The 27284-nt window shown below is 43.4% G+C and overlaps 1 protein-coding gene across 3 annotated transcripts in view; it reads left to right on the top strand.

Moving 5' to 3' along the window:
• The window catches only part of Dpp6 (dipeptidyl peptidase like 6), an 851974-nt gene that overhangs the window by 140622 nt on the left and 684068 nt on the right, over positions 1-27284 (top strand). Inside the window, exon 2 of one of the 3 annotated variants that reach the window (XM_033764449.1) lies at positions 27031-27106. The exons of the other annotated variants lie outside the window; for them this stretch is intronic. Within the exon in view, the coding sequence (XP_033620340.1) occupies positions 27083-27106 (24 nt within the window). The 5' untranslated portion in view covers positions 27031-27082. The remainder of the gene's footprint in view (positions 1-27030; positions 27107-27284) is intronic. 3 annotated transcript variants of the gene reach the window in all.

Genomic DNA, 27284 nt, shown 5'->3' with positions numbered 1-27284 from the left:
CTAATGGTTTCAGGGGTTTCAGCTCATGGGCATTTGGCCTTGTTGCTTTAGACCTGCCTGTGGTGACAGGGTATATCATGGAGGGGAAATGAAACAGAAGAAATATTAACCTCGCGGCATCCAGGAAGCAAAGAGACAGTAAGGGCCTGAGACTCCAATGTTCCCTTCAAGGCCAAACCCCCAGTGATGTAACTTCCTTCCACTATACCTCATCTCCTAAATGTCCTACCACCCCCCAATAGTGCCACAGGCTGGGGACCCTTTAGGGAACAATGCATATCCCAACTATAGCAGTAAGATTTTTCTTGAGATCCAATATCAGAAGACAAACCTCTGTTATTTGTCTACTGACCTAGGGAATTCTTCCTGCAGCTGTATTTGAGTAATAACCATTAATAAACATTGCAGACAGCTTTTTAAGTTTAATTCAGGTTTTCTCAAGGTCTTGTCACAGGCATATTATTCTAGAAGCTTTTCTGATTGTGTTGACATACAGTTTTTCCTTCTTTCTTCCTTGAGTTCCTTAATATTAAATATTCAGGGGAGGCATGTGCAACTTGGACCATGGTTCACTTGTAGCAAAAATATGGTGTGATGTGTTGGGACATTCAGACTTTCCCACTGAAGATTTCTGTATTTGAGTGGAGTCTATTCAGAATGTCACTTGTTATTAGCAGGAGAAATAGCATGAAAATTTATTAATGCACAGGTGCACAGCAGTCAGGCAAAATATGAAATGCAAAGAAAGGCCAGATGGTTAAGGCTCAAGTATCTTCTTCCAAGGGGAAACGGACAGGGTGGGGAGACTCAAGACAGTTTTTAAGAGGGAGTAATGATTTTTAGGAGAAATGAGTAGTCCCGGAAAACAGTGTTCTAGAACAAAGTTCCCCTGGGCTCTCAAGTGTGTTTAATTTTCATTCTTCTGTGATACCAGTTCAGTGACATTTCAGTAAGAAGGCTGACAGCAACTGTGTCCCTCTTTGGAGCATCTGGTTTTGGGTCCAAAAGGGAACTTCAGGGGAAGTTTCTCGCTGCCCTTGCCACTCCAAAGTGGGGACGCATACCGAGGCATGGTTTTCTAAGCTCCTGCCAATGCTCTGGAATCCCCTTGTGGGGTCTTTAGAGTATAGCCTGCTGGGAAAATGTTATTACAAACAAAATCTCCCAACCCAGAAATCCTCTCTATAAAAAATAGTAGAGAAAGAGAACATTTTCATTATTTGAATAAGCATTAAGCAGAATGTGGTACACCTCATGGCAATAAGCTTAGAGATGGCAGAGACAGAGAAATTTTGTTCTCTTAGGTGGCCATGCAGATGGAGCCCATTAAATACATGTTTTCTCTGCAACAGCAGCAACCAGTCCTTAAGTAAGGCTTACTTAAGTAAGTCCTTAACTCATACATCACATGTAGCTCATCGCAGATTTTCCTGGTAATTCAGGTGACATCTGTGTTGGTGCAGCCACTTACTGGCTTTCTCCAGAAGAAAAACAAGAGTGTGTGAATCTGTGTGCTCCCCCCGTTTTCTCTCTCTCTCTCTGACTCTCTCTGTCTCTCCTGTGTGTGTGTGTGTGTGTGTGTGTGTGTGTGTGTGTGTGTGTGTGCGTGCATGTGCGAAAACTTCAAAATGGTGGTTCCTGGGTCCCAAGGAAAGACAGCCTGGGTCAGGAGGCTGAGAAGACTCACTACCTGGTCTTCAGAGTGATGCATTTGAAAGAGATGCATGAGGGCTTACCAGGATAAGTCCTGCCTGGAGAATTTTCTAAGAAAGGGGAGAAGAGGAATGTCTTTTCCTTTACGTTTGATGAGGAGAATGAAGCCTCTTATTTTAAATTTGTCATTGTCCTTAAGCCAGAGCATTTAAATGACTGAGCTCTATGACAGCCAGGCATGCCACAGACCCTGGGGGATATGGGCACTGAATACTTGAGCAGTCACATGTCTGAGTCCAAGCAAGGATCAGGATATTGCCTGTGATACCAGTCCTGGACAGAACCATTCCCCCCTCCAAGAATCTGTGAGCAAGAAGACCTCTACAGAACAACAACGGAAGCACAGCGAGGTCCTAGATGGGAAACATTAGGGACTCACAGTGTGGGATAGAGGAACCCCCAAGGAAAGACAGAATTTGACTCCAGGCAGAGAAAGCAGTCAGGTCCAAAGAGCAGCCTTCCTGTGAATTACTTCCAAGGGCTGGATTGACTCAGTGCTGACTCATGGTGAGTGAGGAGGTACATCTTTTACATAGCACATCTCACTGAGGCCCTCTGCAAACCACAGCAGTGCTGGAGCAGGGAATGTAGCCTTCAGTTTTCATGTGAAAGTCAAAGAAGTTTAATCAGAAAACTTCCCAGAATCATCAACGTAGTAGAAAGAAGGCCAGCATCCAACTCAGATGTATTTGACCCTGCACACCTGCAGAAGGGATGCAGTGTATGTGTCCCAGACTAACATGACACTCATCAATATACAAAAGAATAACCAGTAATATCTCACTAATGCCATCAGGACTGGCACCACCTAAAGGGTCCTGGAAGCTTGTGCCACCATTCGGCTCAGTGGGCACTGCGCACACCTTTGCTTTTATTTTATCTTCTTATGCTTTTTCACTACATCATCTTTTGATGGGTTGTAGAATTTAGACTCTGGGGTCAAGGGCTGTGTCATTCTTGCACTCAGTGCTCTGCACTGGTCTCACAGAGCAGCAGCTATTAAGGCCTCCATAATGTAGGGGAGGACTCTGGGAACTGGGACTTTTTGCAGTGTTCTAAAATTGTCAGTCATCATTTCTGACAAGCTGGGGGTTTCTTGGGCCCTGGCTGCCTATACAGAGAAACAGCCAGAAAAACATTTTGCTATCAGGAGAACCAAAATAATCATGAGTTCTCCTCCATTGTCTTTCAGTTCTTACAGGTGAGATGATTTCCTTAGCTCAGCATTCTCATCCCTATGCACTGGGAGAGGGAAGACATGATCCATTTAGTGGGGACAGCAGAAGACTGGTGGTGATAAGGAGCACTGGAATCTCACACTAATCATTCCCTGAATGGCTGGCTGATGGGCAGATGTGTACTATTTATTCAGCATTCTTTGTACAGACCCTAAGACATGTGGGTGAATATAATATAATCCTGCCTTTTCCTTTCCTTTGGTGCTTATATTGTAGGGGCAGAAACAGACAGGAGATAACTGATCATGCAACTAATTAAATACAAGGCTGATGTATTCATCAAAAAACATAAAGACATTACTTCAACATTGATGTAGTCTAGGTTTGGTTATTTTTACAAATAAAGGTATTTTGAAGTTCATATCTATGTAAGACATCATAAATGAGAAAGTTATTTCCCCTAAATTATCACTCTAAGGCAAAATAAAGACATCATCATTAAGAATGTTTCTTAAAGATGGTGATAAAACTACAAATTGGCAAGTTACTACTACAGTGAGAATTTTGAAAAGAGAATAATTTAAATGAAGTTTAAAGTGAAGCTTGGGTAGCTATAATTTGTGATTGCTACAGAAAGATACAGAAAGAACGTTAGTAAGAAAAGTCATGAGAACAGCTGTAACTAGAGCAGGAAGCACAGGACAGTAACTAAGGCACAACCCATGGGCAGCATCACTGGGGAAAGTGGAAATAGAATCACCATTTCATCCTGGGACCAAAGGACTTAGAACTGAGAAAGACCTCTTTGTAGTGATGAAATAGAAAGCAAAGTGAAAAATGAAGCTGAGCAGTAGGACTTACTGTCCATGAAAGTTGGAGGAAAATAGACTAGCAGAAAAACACTTGCGTATTTTTCTTTATAAATGAATATTTTTAAAGCACTAAAGGACTTTTACACCCAGCTTTTGTAAAGAAATCCATATCAAAGTGGAAGAAAAATATTGTAGTTTTTGCTAAATTAATCAAATATGTTAAATTAATATCAAATGCTGTGGGTGCTGATCAAGTTGCAGCTAGATTTCCAGTTCTTGATACCAAATTGGTGCCCATTAGAATCATGAAAGATTAGAAATTGTGGGGCCAGGATTTAGCTCAGTGGCACCGCATCTGCCCCACAAGTGCAAGGTCCTGAGTTCGATCCCTGGTACAAAAAGAGAGAGAGAGAGAGAGAGGGAGAGAGAGAGAGAGAGAGAGAGAGAGAGAGAGAGAGAGAGAAGAATAAAAGAAATTAATGTTGGTAGTGGAGACTTCAAGTCAATAGTGATGCTTACCCTAGGTGTGATGGTTAATTTTATATCTACTTGGGGCCGGCATGGTGGCACATGCCTGTGATCCCAGCACTCAGGTGGCTAAGGCAGGAATATCGACTTGAGTGGGCTATAGTAGGGCCCTTCCAAATGTTTATCTAAGGGCATTTTCAGATAAGATCAGCATTTAAATCAGTGAATTCTGAGCAAAATATAGGGCTCTCCCTAATCTGGATGGGTCTTATTTGAGCAGTTGAAGGCCTCAGTAGGACAAAAAAAACCAGTGTTCACCCTAGTAGGATGGACCTAGTAGGATGTAATAGAGGCCCTTTGTACTGAGCTGCCATGGCTTTAGCTCTCCTGGGGGCCCACCCTGCCACTTTTGGACTTGTCAGCACCTGTGGTCACATGAGCCATTCCTTCCTATAAATCTCTTTCCTTGTGTTCTGTTGGTTCCAGTTCTCTTGAGAGCCCCAATACTAAGAAAGCAGAGAGGGATGGAAGCTGTACCAAGTATTTACAAACATCTGGAAGGCTCAAAAGGAAATAGGAAATAAGATCAGATTTATTTTGTGTGATTTTGAGAGAACCACATCCCTGGATAGAAATGAGAGGCTGGCAGTTTTTAGTTTAACAGAAAGATAGCAGAAATTGATACACCAATATAAAAATGAATTCCAAATTAAAGGTTTGCATACGAGATTATTGGTGCAAAATATCGCAAACTAGATTCAGTGTATCCATCAGGAGTCAGAATTATACTGAGTTTTGGAAGTTTTTAATCTAACAGCCCATGTTTGTGGTAACACATGCAGTAAAAAGCCAGGAAAATAGAGGATCTCCATCCTCTTTCAGACTTAATCTGAAAGTTACAGTTTCAAGTTTTAAATGGAAACATTCAGACCACAGTGAGATAAGAACAAAACCTTGGAAATGGTTCTGGTTATTTTAATACTACTCACTTGGAGATAGAAAGACACCTCATTTTTTGTACCTCTTGCACTAAGAATGTGCTGTGTATTTTTTTATCAATTTACTATGTATCAAATGGAATTCAAAGCTGCCCTCTTCAAGGACTTCATTATAGGATTTCCTATGGACACTGTCATAAAGTGAATGACTGGGTAGATAGTCTAATTTTTTGCCTTTGAATGAGAGTATGACTGGCCAAATTGAAAATACTTTGGAAGAATTATGCATGTGTTGGTAAAAAAGCATCAATAAATGTAGTCTATTTTTTTTTGTGTGTGTCATTTTAGTCCTTTGTTTTTCCCAAATGGTTCATGCAGAACTCATGCCGGCCCTGGTCTTGGACAGGCTGAGGTCCTCCCTTAGGCAGGTGACAGGTGCACAGCCCCCTGTAATAGCTCCTACAGTCACTCATGTGCACGCTGGTTCTTGTCTGTAGAAGAGCAGTGCCATGACAGTCCTCAGGAACAACCGGCATTCCATATGAGAGGAACAAGTGTGCTCTCATACTTTTATATTTCTAAAAAGGAACTCTGCTACACTGTTGCTAGGAATGTAAACTAGTACAGACACTATGGAAATCAGCATAGAGAGTCCTCAAAACACTGAACCTAGAAATTCCATTTAACCTCTTCTAAGTATTTTCCCAAAAGAGTTAAAGACATCACATTAGAGTGATACATGCATAACCAATGTTTTGAACAGCACAACTCATAGTAGCTATATGGAAACAGGCTGTCCACCAATAGATGAATAGATAAAGAAAATGTGGCGCATATGCATATATATGTGTGTGAGTGTGTGTGTGTGTGTGTGTGTATGTATACAGTGGAGTACTAGTCAGCCATAAAGAAGGCTAAACTTGAGTCATTTATAGGAAAATGGATGTACCTTGAGACCATAATGTTAAGTGAAAGAAATCAGGCACACAAGCTTAAATATTAAATGATTTGTCTCATAGGAGAATCCCAAAGTATAGATAAATTTAAAAGCAAAATAAAATACAGAAAATAGAACACAGGGAGATGGCTCTTTTGCATATGGGATGAGGATCTAGAGGTGGAGGGACTAGGAAGGGAGGGGAGGGGAGTAAAAAGAATTGAGACATGTTGTGTACATGTACCTAGCTCCTGAGTGTAAGTAACAACATTATGTGATGCAAACATGCACTAATGAAAATAAATCCCTAAAAATATAATATAAAGTAAGAATAAAAATGAGTGAATAAAAATTAAAAATCCATTGTCCCAGAGTCCTTGTTCCACACCAGCTGCTGATCTGTGTCATATAGGCCTAACACTCAGATGTCACTGCTCCCTCTGAAGCTCACTCAGGCTCTAGTTCTTACTTTCCCTGGGGTGTCCCCATGTACTCACCACTGCGTTCAAGGTTAGCACCTCACGCAGTTGACCCATGGCCTCGCTCACACCGTGTGTGGCTCTTGTGACCTCTCCCTCTTCTTCACTTCCAGGTGTCCTGTGCCTTCCTTCTGGAGCTGCTCCTCAGCCTGCTCCCTTCTGGGTTTAGGGTCATTTTCTGCCTTTTCCTGTATGGTCCTGTTCTTCCACATCACTATCAGCAGCATCTGTGATCTGAGATTCCCCACGCCTGTGCCTCTGCCTTAAGTTTTGTCACCAAAGGAGTTCAAGGGAGAAAATATTTTGTTCCCAAATGAATTTCAGGGAGCTTTCTCGGTTTTGAAATTATGACCTACATATGATATAATCCCTGCTTTCCTGGAGTTTAAATCACTGAAGAGCCATTTTATCCATATTTGAATAAAAGTAGCAGGGATCAGCACCCAGGATGTAGGTAGGAAGTGGCAACCAAGAGGGGATGAGGGGGAGCTGAAAGAGGAGCACACTGATGGAGAGGTGCCCCGGACATGCCCTGCAGTTGAAGGGCCTCTCTGCAAAGACCTGCATCCTCCCAGCCTGGTTCCGAAGTCTCTTTCCTATTACATTTCAACTGCCAAAATAGCTCTTTGAATTCGGTGCTTAGAAGGATTTAGAGATACTAAAAATTGCAGCATATCCTACAGAGCTATTTGTAAGAGGAAAGCGATGGAGGTAGAGAAGTGGGTTGTTGAGAATAATAGGGTGAGCTTGTAAAAGGAACAACATGAGGATTAAAATTAGGGCAATCTTCTTCATATTGAAATTTCCCAAACCTAATTTTTCTCTAAGGAGTTTTACACTAACTTTTTTCTAAAGGGAGAAAAATTAAACTTTTTGAATTTTACACACACACACACACACACACACACACACACACATTTTACAGAGGGGAAATCTGAGTTGTGAGTTTCCCTTACCAGGTAAACTCGGTGACCTCCCTATGAACAAGCTAATCAACCCATGCAGCTGTTCTAACTTAAAAAAATAGCAACACACTGGATAGCTTGGAAAAAGTCAAGTGTGAATGTCTTCAGCCTAGATTCAAATCCATAGACATTGTGATGTCTGTTGAAGACCCTGTAATGATGAGTATGTTAGCTGGTGACCAACAACTGGCAAATGTTTTTCTACCAAAAAATGGTGTTTACGTCTCACAATCTATCCTCACCTTCAAAAACAGGTTGCAGTTAAGCACTATGGTTCTTTCAGTCTTTGCATATCCCTTCTTTGATTTGTACTGGGATGTAACACAATAACTCTAGTAACACAGATTTATTGTTTCTTCATGTGTCTGTAAACTATATAAAATATCATTGTGTCTCAAAACTGAGAATCATCCTAGCAAGAAGTTATTTGCTATTGCCTCTCTTAGACTGTAAAAATACTCTTATTGACCTCGATTTTTACCTCCCTGGTCCCAGAGCTGTAGTTTGGACTGGCACCAAGTACATCTTTCTTTTACTTGCTGTGTACTCATTGGAGCAAGCCCATCCCAGCTCCCTTTAACTTGCTGTTTGCAAGGTAGAAGACTCCTGAGTCTAAGTCTGGGAGCCATTGTTACAAGGTGCTTTTGCAAACCTTGGAAACATTTTAAAGCTGTTTGAAGGAGCCCTTTGTTCCTGCCTGGCTGGGCCTGCTCCAGCCTGAGAACAGGCTGAATGTTCTATGTAGGTCTCAGTCTGAGGTAATGATTGGGAGAGAACACAGCCAATTCAGGAAGGCTCTTATTTGCAATGCATTACCAAATTTTCACAGTTGAAAGTTCTATACTAGAAATATGGAACATCTTCTGAGTGTCAAGAAGCTAGCTACCTCTCTTCCTGTTAAAATAGCCATGGAGAAGATATGCATTCGGTGTTCACTTAAAACATTTCTACCTCGCTCAGACCCTGAGCCCAGGGATACCCCAATTAGGTTTTTCTGCTTGCCACTGAACACGAGAATTCTTTCTTTAGGAGGGGGCCCTACTCCTGACCACAGGCATCATTTTTAAACAAATTTACTAGGTTATCATTTCCATAGCATATGTGAACTTCAATGAATGTGAGGGTATTTTCTTGAGAGTTGTACCTACTACTGCCTTTACCCCCACCAAGAAACCCCATCCCAGTTCCTAGACTTGCAAAAGTCTATTCCTATGCTTTGCAGATGAAGATGTCAGGTTCAGAGACTTTCTTCCTCACTGAGAAATTGCACCAGTGATGCACTGTCAAGCATAACACATTGTATACATGTAAAAATTAGCTTTGTCTCTGCTGTGGCTCTCTCTTCTCTTATCCGCCCCCCAGGATCACCAATAATTTGGTGTGGATTCTTAATGTTATGAATGATTTACAATATCAAATTGTTTTGATATTGTCTATCCAACACTGCTAATGCTTGTTAGAAGCCTGTCCAAAGTGTCTTTTGGGTAAGAGATCAGGGGAAGTAAAGGTTCTGACCCATGTACTGGAAGCCCCACCCTGGACCCCAACTTGTGCCTCGATGTCTCCACTGTCACAGCACAGTGCAGTCTGCCTGCCCAGGAACTGTCTGATCATGTGATGTCCTACTCCAAGTTTAAGAGACCAAGAGTTTAAAGATTAAGAGATTTTTGTTTTAGAAATAGTTTGCTTCCTCTAAACCAAAATAAGCCTGAGTGAGGCTGAAGGCTCAGAGTCAGAACTGAGGATAAAGGAGAGATAATTCAGGAGTATGGTGAGCTGTGTCATTCCCAGAGGATAGACCCAAGAGGGGGTACAGACAAGCTGGATGTGGTGGTGGCCACTAGTGCTGAGGACAGAGGTGCTAGGGGCTGGACTGCCCCAGGGAACATGAGAAATTGTCCCCTGCTTACTATGAGCTGCTGGTTCCTACCATGGGGACATAAAGGCTCCAGTGCTCTTTTTTGCATTTTTGGTGAAGAGACAGTAAAGAGTAGCATGAAGCTACAAGATGATCATATCTGTAGACATGCCTTTGAAGGATGAATATTCATAACTACAAGGTGTAATGAGTGAACACAAATAACTCCTGTCCTAGCCAGTAGCCAACCCTCTAAAACAAAAAACTCCCCTACTCTGGGTCTAAACAAGATGTTTTTGGAGCAAGTAGGGCCTGAACCATCTGTCACATATCTTCCCCTCTCCCTTCTCCTGTATTTTTGTGTATTATCAGGACTCTGAAGCAGATTTCAGCTCATGTGAGCTCTTACCAACCAAGTTAGAAGACAGAATAAGTGCATTTACCTTATACTTTAGAAATTTTATTCTCTAGGTATGTGTGTATTTTAAAGACATTTTTCTTCTTATTTACACTTATTGCTGATTCTAGCGGTTTATTTCTGTACTGAATGTTGTCTTTCAAAGTACGGCCAGCCCTCCCTGGCCACAGGTTCAGCAGCTGCATTGAAATAACCAACTTACATGTAGAGAATATTCTACTGTTTAAATGTTTGGTCCCGTGATGTGGTCTGTGCAGTTAGGCCTACAATGGTTGCACCTCTACTGGATATGTACAGACATTTTCCTTGTCATTATCCCCTAAGCCATACAGTGTAACAATTATTTCCATAGCATTGACATTATAGTATTTGTCATAAGTAATCCAGAGTGATTTACAGAATACAGGATGATGTGCACACATTATATGTGTAAATATTATGCCACCCAAAATAAGGCACTTGAGCATCTGTGAATTTTGGTGTCCAAGAGGTCCTAGGATGGTTCTCTGAAGACAATGGAGATGAGTGAGGTCACAGATACAGGACCATCCCTGATGGTCACCCTTGTGGCATTGCTTTACAAGCTAGAATGTGCATGTGGATTATAGGCAAACCCTTTGAAAATGCCAATTCTGCTTAGTGGGTCTCAAATTGCACCTGGGAGCCTGCATTTCTAGCAAACTCCAGAATGAGGCTGATACTATGTCTGAGCCACACTTTGGGAAGCAAGTTCTTATGGAGTATTTAGGGTCACCTGCCAGACAAGACCAGGAAGTACATCTTTCCCCACATATTGTGAGCAGTATCTGGACTCCCCTTCGCCAAACCCTCTAGGGCTCATAGGTGGGGCCTTTGAAAGATGACTGGATCATGGGGACACTATAGCTAAATGTGCCGTTAGGAGGTGGGACCTTGTGGTAAGAAGCCGGTCATTGGGAGCATGACCTGGGAGGGTGCATCTCCCTCCATGGCTCCTTCCTTTGCTTTCTGCCATGACATGAGCAACTTTTCTCCCGGGTAGGCCCTTCCTCCACAGCACTCCTATTCTAGAGCCATCTGACAATGAACTAAAACCTCTCAAAATGTGGGCCAAAATAAACCTCTCCTCCTTAACTTGTGGGTGTCAGGTATTGAGACCCAACCATGAGAAAGTGAGTAAAACACAGATCTGGCTTATCGGGCACATCTGTTCTGGCAGTAGGACACGGGTGCATCACATTGGGTAGAGAGTATGTCCTGGGAGGAAAAGCCCCCGTAGAAGCTGTGTTCTCTTCCCCGAATCCTACCAGGTTGTAAAATGGTGCATTGCACATATATGAAGACCTTATATATGCGAGGATCTCCGTGTAGTGACGGATCAGGCCCTGCTGGTGGCCAGGCCTCACTCATTGTGTTGTTGCCCCTTCCTCTCAAGCCTGGGGTGTGGTGGGCGAAGAAGCCATTGATGTTCTCAGGATGAAGCAGCCTGCTTCTCTGCATCCCAGACCCTCAGCGTCCCTGAAACTCAGCTTCCCCTGCAGTAGCCCAAAGTGAGTGGGAAGCTCAAAGGACATAGAAAAGAAGTAACTCCATTAGGAAAAGATTTTTGACAAAACCTTATCCTAGATACTGGGACATCTCATGGATTGTGCATGGACTCTCTTTGCAGTGTACGACAGGCTTAGACCTCCTTTTGGCAAATGATTTTGTCATAACTGATATTTACATCTGTTCAGACAGCATCAGGCAGAAATCCTGGTGCAAGCCTACATTAATTTTATCTATTCACAGAAAGACAAAATAAAATATTTTAGGCACCTCTTAAAATGGTTTGATTTTTTCAATATTAAACCTTATAGCCACAAAATATAGTGAAATTCCTAATTTCTTTATAATCTGTTTATTTGATCAATGACAATGTTTTCTGTCATCTAGGAGAAGTTATTTTAGGAGGTGGGTCACAGATCTGCTGTACTGATTGGTAAAAATGAGGATACCCTGCATCAGACACCTGCAAACTTTATGAACCCAGCAAGAGCATGGAGTGTCCCACAGGGCTTTTATCTCAGTCCTGTCCTGTCAGGTGCCATCTTCTGGGAAAACAGAATCATAAATTGCAGTGTGTTCTTGGTGTCTACAATGTGACCCTGGAGTCCTTTGAATGCTGTGAGACAGAAACTTCCAATGGAGTGAAACATAATTTTCATTTGTCTCTTGAAGGTTTCTTCATCTCCCCTTTTTATAAGTTGTGGGAGTCACGTTCCAGCAGTGTCCTCTCAGCTGAATCTCTTTTGGTGTCTTAAAATGATGGTTGTATTAATCCTTTTGACTATTCCTACTACAGTGAAAGGAAGAGGTAAACTTTAAAACAGCCCTGTGTGATGTCACCTCTGTGTGGCCAAGCAGACCTTAGGGACCTGAGGCCACTGAAAAGTTCTGAGTGCTAACAGCAGAGCCACTCTGCATCCAATGGCTGCCATGAAGGGTGAGAGGCAGTGGGTCCCCACTGTCCCTGCTGGGGGATAGCTACCAAAAGTCATGGGTTAGAGAACAGTGCTAAACTGTGCAGTGCATGGATATTCTTGGTCTTTCTCTTGAGGTTTTTTTTTTTCTTCTTATTGAGTTTATTGGTACATTTTAGGTATACAGTGCAGTTATATTCATCATTGGAATCTTGTACCTTTACATGGCAGGTCTTGGTTCTCATTTTTTCCCCATATCCCTGCCCATTCTTCACCCCTCCTCCCTTCCCTATTTACAAAAATTTTATTTCCATTTTTTGCTTGAGCTATTTGTAATTGGTAAGGACCTGAGAACCTGACAGGGGGAAAAGATGCTACTTAGGGTGCTGCACCCTCTGGGTGGAATGCCACTGTCCTATCAGGGAAATGTTGGGTTGTACTTTTCTATTATCAGCCTCTCATGTGGTCTCCTGGGGCATTGCTAGCATCCATTGTCCTGATTCCTGGCTGGAGTGATGAGACCAGGGGGCATGAAAGGAAAGAGGAGATGTAGACCCCTTCCTAGAAGTGCTCACACATCACTTCCTGTGCAGTAAATTGTAATTCTGCTTAACTTGTACTATTGTCTTCAGTGTTGGAAAAATATTTAATGTAAGATTTCCTGATTTAGCAAACTATAGTCAATAATTTACAGAGGATTAGAAAAATGAAACATATTTGTCAAAATTCTATGAACTGAGGTGAATGGATTTTATTTACAAAAGGCAACATTCATTCCCTGGGAGAGGGACCAAATTTCTCAAGATAGTGTTCATAATTGACCCCAAGCTAGTGCCATGCTCACTGGGGTGCATTAGAAACAAGATAGAGACGCACAGAGGAACTTTATCTAGAGACTGCTTTATGTGATTCAGGGTTGTTGGTGCTTGAGGGCATGTGGAGGAGACAAGACAGTGGCTTTCTGGAGGTTCTGCATGCCTCACATAGAACAGATGTGAGAGCCTGGGTGCCTGGGCACTTTGACAAGTCAGGCTCTCTGGAGCTGCAGGAGCCTAGGAGCCACTTATAGCCTGCATTGTGAAAGCAGATTTTCAGCTTACTGCAGAACTATCTGCATTCCCATCAGTAGAGCTTTCTTCTTGACGGTTACCAGGAGCCACAACTAGGGAAATACTGTGGAATGCTTGTGAACAGCAATGCCCCAGCCACTAGGAGCTGTGTGAAAATCCAATTTCTGAAAATCAAATTGGATATAAAATATTGTTAAAGATAGACCTTACTTAAAGTATTTATTCCTGTGCAGTACCTTTTGTGAAACAACTCATTGCCCTTTAATTGGTTTTATGAGCTCATGGAATATACACAGAATGATACACTTTTCAAAATTAATAAAAGCTCAAGCCTTGAGCTTACTGATATCTAAATGAAAGTCATTTAATAAGATTTATGAGCTATGAGTAATTTTTCCCATCTTTTGCATCAGAGGGGTCAGATAGTAGTTGGGGGTGTTGTGATCATCTTTATGATGGTTGGGGTGCCTTGTTTGTTTAGTGTGATGCTGGCCAGATAATGGATGGGCTTTTTAGGCCACAGTGCTCCTGTCCAGAGAGTGTGTTGGCTCACTGGGTTGTGTGTGTATCTGTCTAGAAAATGACACCTTTGCACCACTGAGCAAGTCTAGGGGAGGCACAGGCTTCTTAACTGACTATTATTGCAGTTAAGGACCAAACTTTCCCACAGTAAGCATGACCAAAATGCATCTCAGGACAAGTCAGACAAAGCCATTCACACAGATTTTCATTGTGTGCTGCTCTTGGTGGGACCCTGCCAGGTATGGCCTAAAACCCTTTCTATTGCTTGTGATGATTGACTTCTCAGGAAGTTGAGAGTGACAGCAGATATACAGTGGGGTGCTATAGCTTTTTTCCTAACCATTCCTCCAAAGCATCCTATGTATAAAGGCTTGGCCTCCTGTTTTCACTGTTAGGAAGTGGCAGAACCTCTAAGATATGGAGCCTGGTGGGAGGTCTGTATGTCATTGGGTCATGCCTTTGAAGGAATCTGGGGTCCCTGGCCACTCCTTACCTTCCTTTATTTCATGGCCATGAGGTATCTGGATTTGCTTGACATGTAATCCCACCATGTGTAGTGCTCAGCCATAAGACCAGAACCAACAGAGCCATCTTATCATGGACTGGACCCTCCAAAATGAGCCAGAGCAATCTTTCTCTCCATATGTTGATTATCTCGGGTACTTTTCCATAGGGATGAATGTCTCACTTAACACTGGCTTCATAGTTTTATTTCTCCAACTTCTTTTGAAGCAAAGGTCTTTCATAGGTCTGGTCTTCTTTGGATTGGCCAGAAAAATTGTGAAAAAAAGGTTTTCCTATCTCTAATGTTCAGAAGCATGTGAATAATCCTGTTTTGTTTCAACCTCTAATGGAACTGCTTTTAAGGGATAAAGTAGAGAAGAATGAGCTACCATTTACACATGACTAATGTTAAACTATAAGGTATAAACCATCAGTTTGGTTATCATATGTGTTTTCTAAGGGCACATAATATTTGATAGTGTATTATCTATGAGAGATACCATGAATGCTGGTAAATATTGTTATATTTCTTTGTTTAATTGTTTCTAGACTGTAACTGGAAATGAATATTTTAATTATAGCATATAATAATTTTATTATATATATATATATAATTGCAAATTATTAAAATGAGGGCTTAAAATGTGTTTCACCACATACTAGTACTGAATGTACAATGGTACCTGAGTTCACGAACTTAATTCTTTCCAAGATTCTGGTTGTAAACCAAGCTGGATGAGAACCGAATCAAATTTCCCCATTAGGTCCACATTGAACCTAGCCATTGAATTCAATTTGGTTCTCATCTAATTTGGTTTGCAACCATAATTATGGAAAGAATTAAATTTGTGAACCAAGGAATCACTGTATCTCTTGGGTATTTGCAATCTCGGCTGTAATTTTTGAATCAGAACCTCCCAAAGGTTATAAACTGGTGGTGTACTCACAAGATCTTGGAACAGGTTTGAGGGATTGTATTTATCTTTCCTAAGTACTTGGTTTCTTGCTTTACAGAGAGGGAATTTGCTGTATGGCTTGTATCAGCTGTCAAAATGTGCACATGATGTGTTGGGAGCCACTCTCATGTTCTGAAATCAGCAAATCTGGGCAAGGGCTGGGTGTCAGCCTTGGTCTGAGTGTAGAAGACAAAATGGAGCTCCTATGATACAGGGTGGCCCTACTGTGACACACAGTGGCCAGCTAGTGAGAGCATGGAGCAACCTCTGCCCCTGTGAGCCTCCAAGGGTCACCACAGCACACAGCACACAGCAGCCCACCTTCCTGATACCAGACACCTTCAACACAGACTTCCTGGCATCCTTCACTTATGCTATTTAAAACTTTATATTGTGCATTGTTCCAGAAAAAGGTCAAGTGATGCTTAAAAGAGACTTCCAGCTCAGTGGAATAAACATGCAGAAATGATGTAGCACAAACAGCTGGCTATATGTGCTGTAGCAAGAGTGTGAAGGCCCCTAAGACAAGCCAGTGAGCCATTATAACAAGGGGTTGCACTGCTCATGGCTTCACTAAGCCATTGGTTTCCATCTTCCAGGAGTGCTGCACATAGGAGCAATAGCATATAAGGAACTAACCCAGAGCAGTGCTGGCTTAGGATGCACCCCTTGGGTCTGCAGCCTTGGTATTTTATCACCTCTCTCTGCCCTGTCTCAGTCCCAGGTCTAAATCTCCCGACTCCTCCTGCCCAGGAAAGGGAACATGGCCTTGAGAAATAGGTGCTGCCCACTGCCCACTGGTCACATTCATACTTTGGCACATCCTGGAGAATATGGGTGTCGGGTGGTTGGACTGGGACCTCCCTCCCTCTGCTCCCTGGGAGCCAAAGGCCTGGAGGAAGGATTGGGGCTGATGCCCAGCATGGTCTCATTCTGGGTCATCTGAGATCTTGGATCTAAGTGGGTTCTATAGGCAGGAATGTGGCCTGTAGTATCAGTGAAATTGCATACCCATGTGGGTTTTCTGTAATATAAAATTGACAATCCTTGTCACCTATCAGTGGTTGAGAACTTGTATTTTTTCAGGTCTAAGATGTAAATTACTTTCATATTTTTATATCTGTGACACTGTACTACTATATCTAGTAAATAATGTCGTGTCTTACTTTAAGTGGAAGTGCTTTCCTGATAAATGGCCTGTGCAACAGTGTTTCACATTATGATCATGGTCTCTGAGATCTTGTGAAATATTATAAATGACTTTTTCCATGACAAACACATCCCTGTGCCTCAGGGAGTAAAGGTTTTATGCTGTGGGTTTCCTGGGCTGAATCACAAATGGACTGAGTCCCATTGTAGGTGATAGAGAGATAAGGAGCCATTGACTGGCACTCAAGGAGGTCAGTTTCCCCAGGATGGCTACCCCAAGATCCCACTGAGTAAAGTCAAAGATTCTAATTATGGTGGAAGACAAACTTGGTGGAAGGTTACCCTAGCAGAGTGCTTCAGGAAGGCCCATGGTCTTTCTGAGCCTCTGCTCCTACCACCACTAAACTGCCCTCTCACTGGGGTGACTGGGTATCTACACAGGAGACATACTGTAGGTACCTGGTGTAGCTCCAGGTGTATCACAGGTGTCCTACTATGATGTGGCAATGACAGCAGTTTGAGGCAGTGCACTCACCACCACAAACGACAATGGAAAACCTCCTTACACCTGTTAGGTCACTACAGCCACAGCCTCCCTGTGGTCTCTGCAGTTAAACTCAGAAACCATTCATGCAACTAAATCCATAGCTTACCTCAGTGCACAACCGTTTTCCTAGGGTTTCACATCCACAGGCCTGATTTGGACCTTCTCAACTCTCACATAATCTGCATAATATCACCAATCACACACTCATTTCTGCCTTTGAGTCTTTGGCTCTCATATGTACACATAAATCACATGGAAGTCAGAGTCGCCTAATTAATTTGCACAACTCTATGACAGATGGCTTGAAATCACATTTTTATCCTATTAGAAAAGAAAAGAGAGGAAAACAATCTTGAGGCCCAATTTCTAAGTAAGATATATTGGATGTATCAGGAGGGGAAGAGGGTCCTGGGCATCTGTCGGGGAGAGAGGAGTCAGTTCTCATGTCTGTAGCTGCCTGGACTGAGGTTGTCTCTGCCTGGTTTGTAGAGCAGTCTTGGAAGACGATGCATTTTATTTAGGTTGTTTAGATGTTTAAAACAGGGTGGTTTTATGGGAATTGCTAGGTAATTGTTATTTGGTCAAAGGACAAATGAAGCATAGAAAAGTAAGAACAAATGAAGTGTAAAAAAGTCAGCTGTGCAGTTTGCCTGCTTGATTTCCCCTGTGATAGTGTGGAGAACTCAGGAACATGTCTGATACAGGCAATGACTGTTGCCTGTATAGGGACGGGAGGAACCACTGGTCACTTGGAATTCCTTTTAGATACCATTCAACAAAATTGCTCTTCCCAGGTTCCTCAGAAAATTGTGAAGCTTTAAAATTTTTGTTACAAATGTCTTCTGGGCACATGTTTCTGTTTTACTTGAACTCTTACTGTGAAAAGTAAATATACACGTGTAAGAAATTTCCAAATAAGAATGAATGTGAGATTGTGCCCTGCAGTTGTGTCACCTGGATACTGAGATGGACATCCTGTCCCTCATCTGTGCTGCACAGGTGCACATGCTGTGGAGAATTTTGCATTTCAGGAGTTAGATCATGAGGTCCATTTCAATTATGCCATTATTATATCCCTTGGGAATTCAGGGTGCTCTGGAGATAGTGCCAGCTAAGTTGTTGAGTGTGTGAGCAGGATATCCATTGTATTATCTGAAAAGAAGGTTTTCGTGTGTTTTTATTATGGATAAATTAGAAAATATGGAGAATATAGAGAGAAAGCATCATAACACTTTCATCCCTCCATCCTAGGCAGAATTCCTCCTTAGTCTGGTTGGGTTTTATAACAAAATACTATAGACTGGGTCACTTATAAAATCATGGAAATTTATTTCTTGATGTTCTGGAGTCTGGAAATTTAAGAGTGAGGCACCAGTGAGTTTAGCGCCTTGAGAAGGTACAGTTTCCGGTTCAAGATTGTACCTTATTCCGGTGTCCTCATTTGGTGGGAGAGACATACCAGCTCCCTCTTCCTTAAGGGCACCAAGATCATTCCCAAGTACTTCACCCTCCAGACCTAATCACCTCACAGCTTTTACTAATAATATCACATTGGGGGTTAGGATCTTAACATATGAATATTTTTTCAAGTGGACACAAATATTAGGTCCATAGCAGACTTTTTAATTTTAATTTTAGGGAATAATGGGATGTAAACTCAGAGTACTGTGCATGCTAAGTAGATATTCTGTCACTGGACTATGTTCCCATCTTGGGATGACCTTAATATTGTGCTGTACTTTCCTCCAGCCTTTTTCTATTGCCATGTAAGACACTTAACTGAAGGGTATATCGAGAGACAGGTGGCCTAGTGGCCAGGTGTCAAGCAGAGCAGAGCTGGGTAAGGAGCTGCCTGGGGTGTGTAAGAGAGGTGGCCTGAGTGGAGGATATACAAGAGGGCCTGGAGGAAGGACAGAGTGCAGATGCTGGCCAGTTGGCACATACTGAGAGTCTGAGCAAATCCAGATGCAGGAATATAAGGGGTGATAAAAATATACAGTGGTTGTTTAAATTAAAACATTTATTATAGTAAAAGACACAGTGGTATGAATCTCCCTCAACATCGTCCCCATCATTTCAAACACACTTAGCCCATTGTGCTTTCCACTTTCTGCAGCAGCTCTGGAAATCCTCTTTCCTAAGTGTCGTTACTGGCTCATTGTCCTGAATCCAATCAAAACATTTACTTTTCATGGTCATTTTGACTTTGGGAAGAGCCAGAAGTCACAGGGTACCAGACTAGTGAATAAGCTGGATTAGGAAACACCATAAAGGTTTTATGAACCTCCCTTTCTGTGGGGTAGCACTTGGCAGGAACATTCACTCTATTTTTGATCAACCTTGTGAAGACCCTCAGGAAAGAGGTCTTCCAGATCTGCTGCAGCAAGTGGAAGAACAATGGAATAAGTGTGTTCTGAGAGGGGTGAATGGCAATGTATCTTTTTGTTTGTTTGTTTGTTTTGTTTGTTTTTTGAGACAGGGTTTGTAGTTGAGACTGACCTGGAACTCACCATGTAACCCAGGCTGGTCTCAAACTCACAGTGATCCTCCTGCTTCAGCCTCCCGAATGCTGGGATTATAGGCGTGCGCCACCATGCCCAGCTGGCAATGTATCTTTTACTTTAATACATTTTTTTAAAAATTTAAGCATTCACTCTATTTTTTATCACACTGTGCACCAAGATTTCTAAGCCTCTTGCTAACATGTTTGCAGTGGACTTGGAAAAGGGCCCAAAGGTGCTTTCTCTCAGCCACAATGGGAGCAGTTGCCTCACTGCACCCACATCTGTTCTCTGTATTCTATTTTATTAATCATGGCCAACATGAAAGAACATTTCTTTTGCTGAATTACTTGCCATTTGATTGTAATTTATTTGATTGTCGGAGAGGGTGAATTTTCATAACTGTATTAGTCATTTGCATTACTTATGGCGGAATGAATTATTTGTTCATTTCCCATAACCCTAAGACAGAGGTTGTGTTTCATTTTGTCACAGTGGAAGCCACTGAGTACATTTAAGGAGCACCACATGGCCAGACATTTGTTTGGGAATATTAATGGGAAAGTTCCTGTCCCTGCATCCTCTCTTTCTAATGCATTCACTCACACCTGGAGCCTTGGCTTTCTGGAATCTGGAGAAACTAGCTTGGGATAACTGCTTATCAAGGGTGGGCCAGGGACCTGGGTTCCATGGATTGGAGCTGCCACAGGGGACAACTGCTTAGGGTCACCTCTCAGCTTCTTTCAGGACACAGCCCTGGGAGACAGATTCCCATCCTCTACTTGCTCATTCCCTCACGCCTATTTTTGAGGCCAACCCCATCCCACCCTCTCTGCTGTTAAACAGGAAGTGCTGTTCCAGTGTTCATGGCTGCCCTGCACAACACAGAATCAGAGTGGCCACTGGGGTCTTTCTTGGTGGTCATGGTCCTCAGGGAAGCTGAAGAGATTTCTGAGCGTAACATGGGCCCACTGTGGCCCAGTAAACCTTGGCCAAGATTCCCAAGCCTCCTTCCCAATCCAACCTCTATCCTTTCTTTCCTTGGCCTCTCTGTGATTATCCTGAAATGGGTGAACATTATATAAGTGGCTCAACTGAGCTAATAAACATTTTGTATAATATGATTACTCTAGTTAACAACAATGTATTTGTTATGGTTTATGTCTAGATGTTCCCCCCAAAGCCTCATCCCTATGAAGGTGGGGCATTTGGGAGAAAATGGATCATGGTTTTGTGATACTGGATTAGTTCACTGGCTGGTTTAGCATAGATCTGGTTGTTCATGATGGACGTGCTGAAGAAGGAAGACCCACCTGGGCTGGTAGCCTGGATGGAATAAAAAGAGAAAGAAGAAGGACGGCTCACTGCTTCCTGCTTTCTGTGCCATGGACTCTTTCTCCTCTGCCCTGCCATCCTGCCTTGAAGCCAGGTGACTATGGATGGGCTACAAACTGTGAGCTAGAATAAATCTTTCTTTAACTTGTCCCAGCAATGAGGAAGTAATTAGCACAGTATTCTATTCTGAAAGTTACTAAGACAGTAGATTTTAAGTGTTCTCAACAAAAGCTTTTATAAGGGGTCCTTTGGTAGGCTGCTGTGGTCCACTCAGTCACTGCGGCAGGGTGTGGAGGGCAGCCCTGGGAAGCAGAATGTGGCTTGAGAATTAGCTTCAGGACCTGAGCATATTCTCAGAGTATTGTGAGTCTTCAAAAAACAAGTCATTCAACTATGGCAACGGGTGAGCTTGATTTGGAGAAATGTATACTAAGCTTGGCTTCATGTAAGCTAACAGTGCCAACTGTGCTTCCTATACAGGGCTCATCTTGGAACAATGTGACTAATTTCCCTTTATGGTTTTGAGAACAATTCACAAAAAGGAATTCCAAAATATTGTAAGTGCCAGCAACATTGTTTGGATTGGCTGTGTCCCACCCCGAAGTGACACTGCTATAGGAAACAATGCTCACTCGTAGGCATGTGTCTTGGGTTGGCCTTTAGAGTCTGGGACGAGTCCACTCATGACTGTATGCTCATACCTTTCCATGAAATTAAAACACTGACCCATTATAGGAAGTTATGCATGTAAAAGCACATGAGTTAGTCACACCAGGACTCCGAGATCATACTACCACTTTCTTTAACAAAGTATAATTTGAGCCAGATATACTGGTGAATGCCTATAATTTTAGCACTCTGGGAGGCTGAGGCAGGATGACTGCAAGTTCGAGTCCAGTCTGGGCAATTTAGCAACTTTACAAGGCTTGGTCTCAAAATTTTAAAAAAGGTTAGGGGTTGGAGTTCAATGTGAAGGCCCTGGGTTCAATCCCAGTACTGCAGAGAAGAAAAAGTGTAATTCAGTACTCACATTCAGAATGAAGAAGCTTAGAAGACTCACCACTTTCCGAAGAAAAAAGCATCTCATTGATAAGTGTATTCCCAAGTGACAGTGCAGGGGCTGATGTGGTTCGCACCCTTTGCATGCTGAGTCTAGCTGTGGTGTTAAATAACATGAGTTTTACCATTTTGGGGGGGCTCACTGCTATAAATGAGTTTTCCTTCTTCACTTAAATATCCTAGAGGTTAAAAAATATATTGTTCCTTATAGAGAAACACAGTCAAAATATCTTTTCATGGGAGTAAAAAAAAAAAAAAACAAAAAACTTTAAATTCATTTTTCTGCCAGCCTCTGTGGAGGCCCTCTGGGACTGTCACCAGCGAGCTTTTGTTTCTGCCATGCCCCAAGCCCACAAATTCTTCTCACAAATGATTTTTTTCCTTGCACAACAATTGAATTCTAATATGTTTATTTTGAACTTGTGTTGCTGGTAGCCTAAGCATTGTATTTCAACAACCTCGTAAAAGTGTCCATAATGGATGTGGCTCCTCAAAGTGCCATCCATCCAGTTGTTTTTCAGCTTTTTGTGACTTAATTTGCATGGCCTGATCAGCTGATCATCTGCAGGGCGAGGAAAGCAATCTTCAGAATCCGGCTAATTTATGACAGCACCGGAGAGTGGGTCTGGAACAAGTTGTAAGAAAGCTGCTCCTCCCCTGATCAGAACTGCAAAAACAACTCTTGATCATTTAGAAATGACAAAATGGGAGCCATAAAAGGCGAGCATAAACCTCCTATTTTATTTTGTTTTTCACTGCTTGCCTTTGATTTATCATTATGTTTATATGAATTATAGCCCACCAATATCCACAGAGGGGAAATGTCTTCTGATTCATTGAGCTTTCTTTTCTTTTTCAAAAGAACAGCACAAAATAGCAACTGCTGAAGAACAAGAGGCAGTTTTGTCTCTTCTATGATCAGATGTGACGAGAAGAGACAAGGTTGAGAATCTGGCGGTGGTGAGAAGTGGTGTTCATTAGATGGTCTGACTTCAGGAAGGGGACAGTCTGTTCCATGGAAGAGAGAGCCAGAGCCCACTGTGTCCCAGAGAACCTGATACAGGGGTCCCAGATCCTCATTTCTTACCCAGCATTTGCCTTTGCTTTCTTTGTCTTCCCTCTGGTTATCTTTCACTTCATCTACTCTGAGTGAGATTTTATTTTTGACCTGAATTCTTCCAAAGTCTCGTTTTGTTTTAATATTCGGTGATCCCATGGAAACGGCTACGGTGTCCACCATCCACTGTGTTCAGCCTCCAGTCGTGTCTGGCAGGGACAGAGGAAGGGCGTCTCCATATTCTCCTCTTTTGCTCTGTCCAATTTCCACAAACCTCTACCTTTATTGAAAATATAATTAAACTTATAATAACTAGAGGAAAAACAATATAGGAGTATCTGTGTCTTTATCAACACTGTGAACGAATGCTTCTTCCATCTGAAGTAAGTTAATTTCTTCTGCTGATTCACAGAGTGCCTGGTGTTGCCCCGGCAGCTCTGTGGCACATTAACAGGCAGAAAGGAAATGAGAATGTGATTCTGCAGATTACTCAGACAATTCTTTCTCTCCAACACCCTATTCCTCACCTTTTGTTAACATGTTTTCAAGATCTCATATTTCCACACTCTGCCTTGACAAATATGCACTCACACTTGCTCACCTATGTAGAAATACATAAGAACCCAGAACCATTTGGCCCTTTTTAAAAATGTGCGTTTCTCTGTCTATCTGCATCCCCCACACAGGGGGCAATAGCCAGGCCCTTGGGGCCCCAGTTGCAGCACTGGGCCAAGTCAGCCGCTGCTTCTTTTTGTCAATTGTGCATAGGCACTGTTGTTTGTCCACCTATGTTCTGCAGAGGGGAGGCCCCAGTAAGGCCTGCTGCAGCAGAGAACTGTGCATCACCTCCAAAGCCTGCACTCTTTACCTCTGGATCTTCACAGGTAAAGCATTGCTGAGCCCTGCCCTGGGGTGATATGGTTAATCATCACACATCTCTGTGGTCTCTGATGGCCATTCCTGGAACTGGGGGATCCCATGGGCACCCCATCTAAGTTGAAGTACCTTTTGTGGCTTTCCTCGGGCAGCTGGAAGCCCATGGTGTGCTGTGACCCACCCGTCAAGGGCAGGTGGAAGAGAGAAGCAGGTACTGGAGGCTGTGATGACCCAGGTGCCCCATGCAGCCTCTTCTTTCAGTGAGACTATTCTTAAGTTTATTTTGACCAGATTTCATTTGTACTTAATTCACAGTTTTGCAAATGAGGATGGTTGAGGTTCTAGGTCAGCATTTCATATTCTCTTCCACGTTTTGGAAGATAACCCGTCAATATGGTGTATAGTTTCTTCTAGGCACCAATTACCCTAAACCCAACCTGCTTTTCTGCAGCTCATAATCATAGAATACGAGGAGAGTATTCTGTAAGGTACATAGACATGCACAGGAACATCTTCTGAATACCCTTGCACAGTATATGCTCACTTGCACACTCTCATGGCCACCATCCTGACGGGAGAATTCAGAAGTCCTGAGATGACAACAGCAGCACACACCTTGGTCTGCTATAGCACCTACCTATAGGAATGAGGAAGCAGAACACTTCGTAGGTACCTGAGGGTCCCAGGGCAGTGAGAGACCTTCTAGTGCTGCCAGCATCAGGCACTCTGCCCTCTTCACAGACCTGGCCAGTGGGTCACAGCCCTAGAATGTGGTTGTGGTATCATCTCCCTCCATAGTTACCAGGCAGAAGCACTTGTGCCGTCCTTGGAACCAGGGTGGGAGGCCCAGAGGAACTCCAGGGTTGGTGAGCCCCACAACACATGGCTGAGAAAGTCCAGCTCACAGGGTATGGCAGTGCCTTGAAGACAGGAGTGGCTCTTCATGGTTATGGTATAAAGTAATGCACAGCTCTGTACATAGGAGAACAACAGAGAGTTTAGGGAGCCCCTGGTCAGACAGAGAGAAGGACCAGACATCCTGAGCCTGGGAAAGGAGGGACCATGCATGGCTGGAGAAGGACAGAGAAGGCAAGGGCAGAGGCATCCAGAGAGGGACACTAATTTCTGTGCCAGGCCACACAATCCTAGCTTTAGGCCAGAGACCTCCTCTAATGTCACTGTGGGTCATCCAGATATTACAGTCACTGCTAGCCTGGGCCAGCCTCCTGTTCAGCCTTCTCCCCTAGTCCACTACATGGAGTCGATCCCTCTCTGGTCGTGTTACCCTCTGCCCTGCTTTGCTCCTCCCTCTTGATTGTGATGACCACTGATGGCCACTGGATAATGGGTACCGTACCAGGCTGTACACAATCTTATGCATCATCTTGTTCCCTCCTTATAGTAACCCTAGGAGCTATGCAGTGTTAGCTCCCATCTTCCCCAGTGAGGAAACAGGCTCACATAGAAAAGCCTGGAGTCCTGGGCTCATAGCCTGGCTCTGACCCAGCTGGATCATGTGCTGTGTCATGCTCTAGTGACAGCATGGACTGACCAGTTATTGTCATCAGTGTACGTGATGATCTAATTAGTGGTCTGAAATATTACTTATTTTCCTTTTATTTCTAAGAAATCTAATGCCTCATTCAGCCATTGGTTCTGTACTGGGCCAGTACCCTTCATGGGAGGGTGAAGCCTTTCGGCTCATAGCAGCTTCCCGCTTTAACTTCTAGGAAATACACAGACTTCACAGCTGAGTGTCACGGGGATTCAAGTTTTGCCTCCAGAGTAGTTGATGGAGACAAAACATGAGTATTCAGGCAGGACACTCTGGGGGGCAGAGTGGAAATCACCTGCAGGGTGTGAGATGTTCTTGGAGACGGTGGGAATAGAAGGTGACAAGGAGTGTGACTGGGGTGGCCAGGCAGGAAGTGGGGGCAAACACGGACTGATCACCTCCATTCTTCCCAGTGGTGTGTGGATGGTGCTGCTTTTCTCTTCTAATAGCTGGACAAGTCCCTGTGCTTAGATTACAGCTACCAAAAGGTAAAAAGAAGGGATGGGTGACAGTCTCCAGAGCCATGAGCCATACAGATGTGTTTGTTGTCACCCAGTTTGTGTACTTGGCTCTGGGACTCTAGCAAATTCACATACCTCCCAGGGTGGCAGTCTGGTTCCTCTGAGAGAGAGACAGAGACAGAGACAGAGACAGAGACAGAGACAGGCTCAGGGTAGGATGCAAATGTTCTGAACAAGGGGTAGGTGCAGAGCGTGGCTAGTGCGGGATGTGAAGTCATGGTGTAGGAGACCTTGCAGTGCACTGGTGGGTCCATGGGGGCTGACTCAGGAAAATCTCTTGTCTCAAATTCCACAGCCACCTTAGACTGGTTGGAGCAAGTTCTGCAAAGCCCTGACTTTGGCTAGCTGCCGTTGCCACATGCGGAGGTGTGGGTAGGAGGTTGTGCTGGTCAATCGCTGAAACAAAAAACTAACTTATCACAGAAAATCCCAGTTCCCTGTGAATTATCATGTAAAGAAAATAGTTGTGCTGTTCACTTCACTCAGGTTGCCTCCTTCCTTCTGTTGGTTTGTATTTTCTTCTCTTCCAGAATTGCCTGTGGTACTTATTTTAATCTGATTCAGGCTGGTGAGTGATTAGGAAGCTCAGGAATGACTAAGGATGCACATCCTTTGCTCAGGCACCAGGAGGTCACCCTTGCTCATCTCTTCTGTTAAGAGAAAGGGTGGCATGGGTTAGAAACAGTGCACTAATCCTCTGAGGGCTGCCCTGTTGTGTTAGTGATTGGGCCCAAGCAGGGGTGGGGGAAGATGGGGGAGGCACAGTCTCCTGCAGGCTTCCCTATACTGGGTCCCTTTCTCTCTGAAGAGCTTGGGGAGCTCTCTGCCAACTGCAGTCCACTCCTTGGCTAGAGGGATTAAGCAGGCCCAGATTGCGAGGGTGTTTGTGCTTGGCCTAGAGTCTGGGGGAGCACGCTTTCTCTTTCATTGACATTCAGTCTGGGACCCTTTGCCTCAGTGAGCAGGTCAGCTGGCAGGTCTGGGGTTGAGGGGCTCCCATTCTGTGTGGAAGCCCTGCCATGGCATCAGCACAGAGGTGCATTGGCCTCACCACATGGAAATCCAGAGCGGGAGCTCAGATCCTTTTAGAATCCGCAAGAGTTTGAATGCAGACACAAAATCTTTGCATCTTAAAGAAAACAAGCAAAGAAAATGATGTTTGATCTTTCAGAAAACTCCACCCATCCACTGTCTGCAGGCGACCAGATGCTAGGAGAAGCCTAATGGATGAGTTGAGAAAAAGCAGAGTGAGTCACACTTGCTAATATGCCCTCCCTGTGCATGCATGTGCTCTGCTGTGTGGCCTTCCAAGCTCAGCCCTGGGAGCCATCATGGTCCCTGCAGAGCTGGATCTTGTCACACTGCCTCCTGTCCCCTTCCCTGCAGCTTTCTCTGTGGTCTCCCATTCTTCAAGTCCTGTTCCTT

This window comes from Fukomys damarensis, unplaced genomic scaffold, assembly GCF_012274545.1.
Source record: "Fukomys damarensis isolate Sample0158 unplaced genomic scaffold, DMR_v1.0_HiC HiC_scaffold_16, whole genome shotgun sequence".
NCBI classification, from domain to species: Eukaryota; Metazoa; Chordata; class Mammalia; order Rodentia; family Bathyergidae; genus Fukomys; species Fukomys damarensis.
This window is presented reverse-complemented; position numbering and strand designations above follow the sequence as displayed.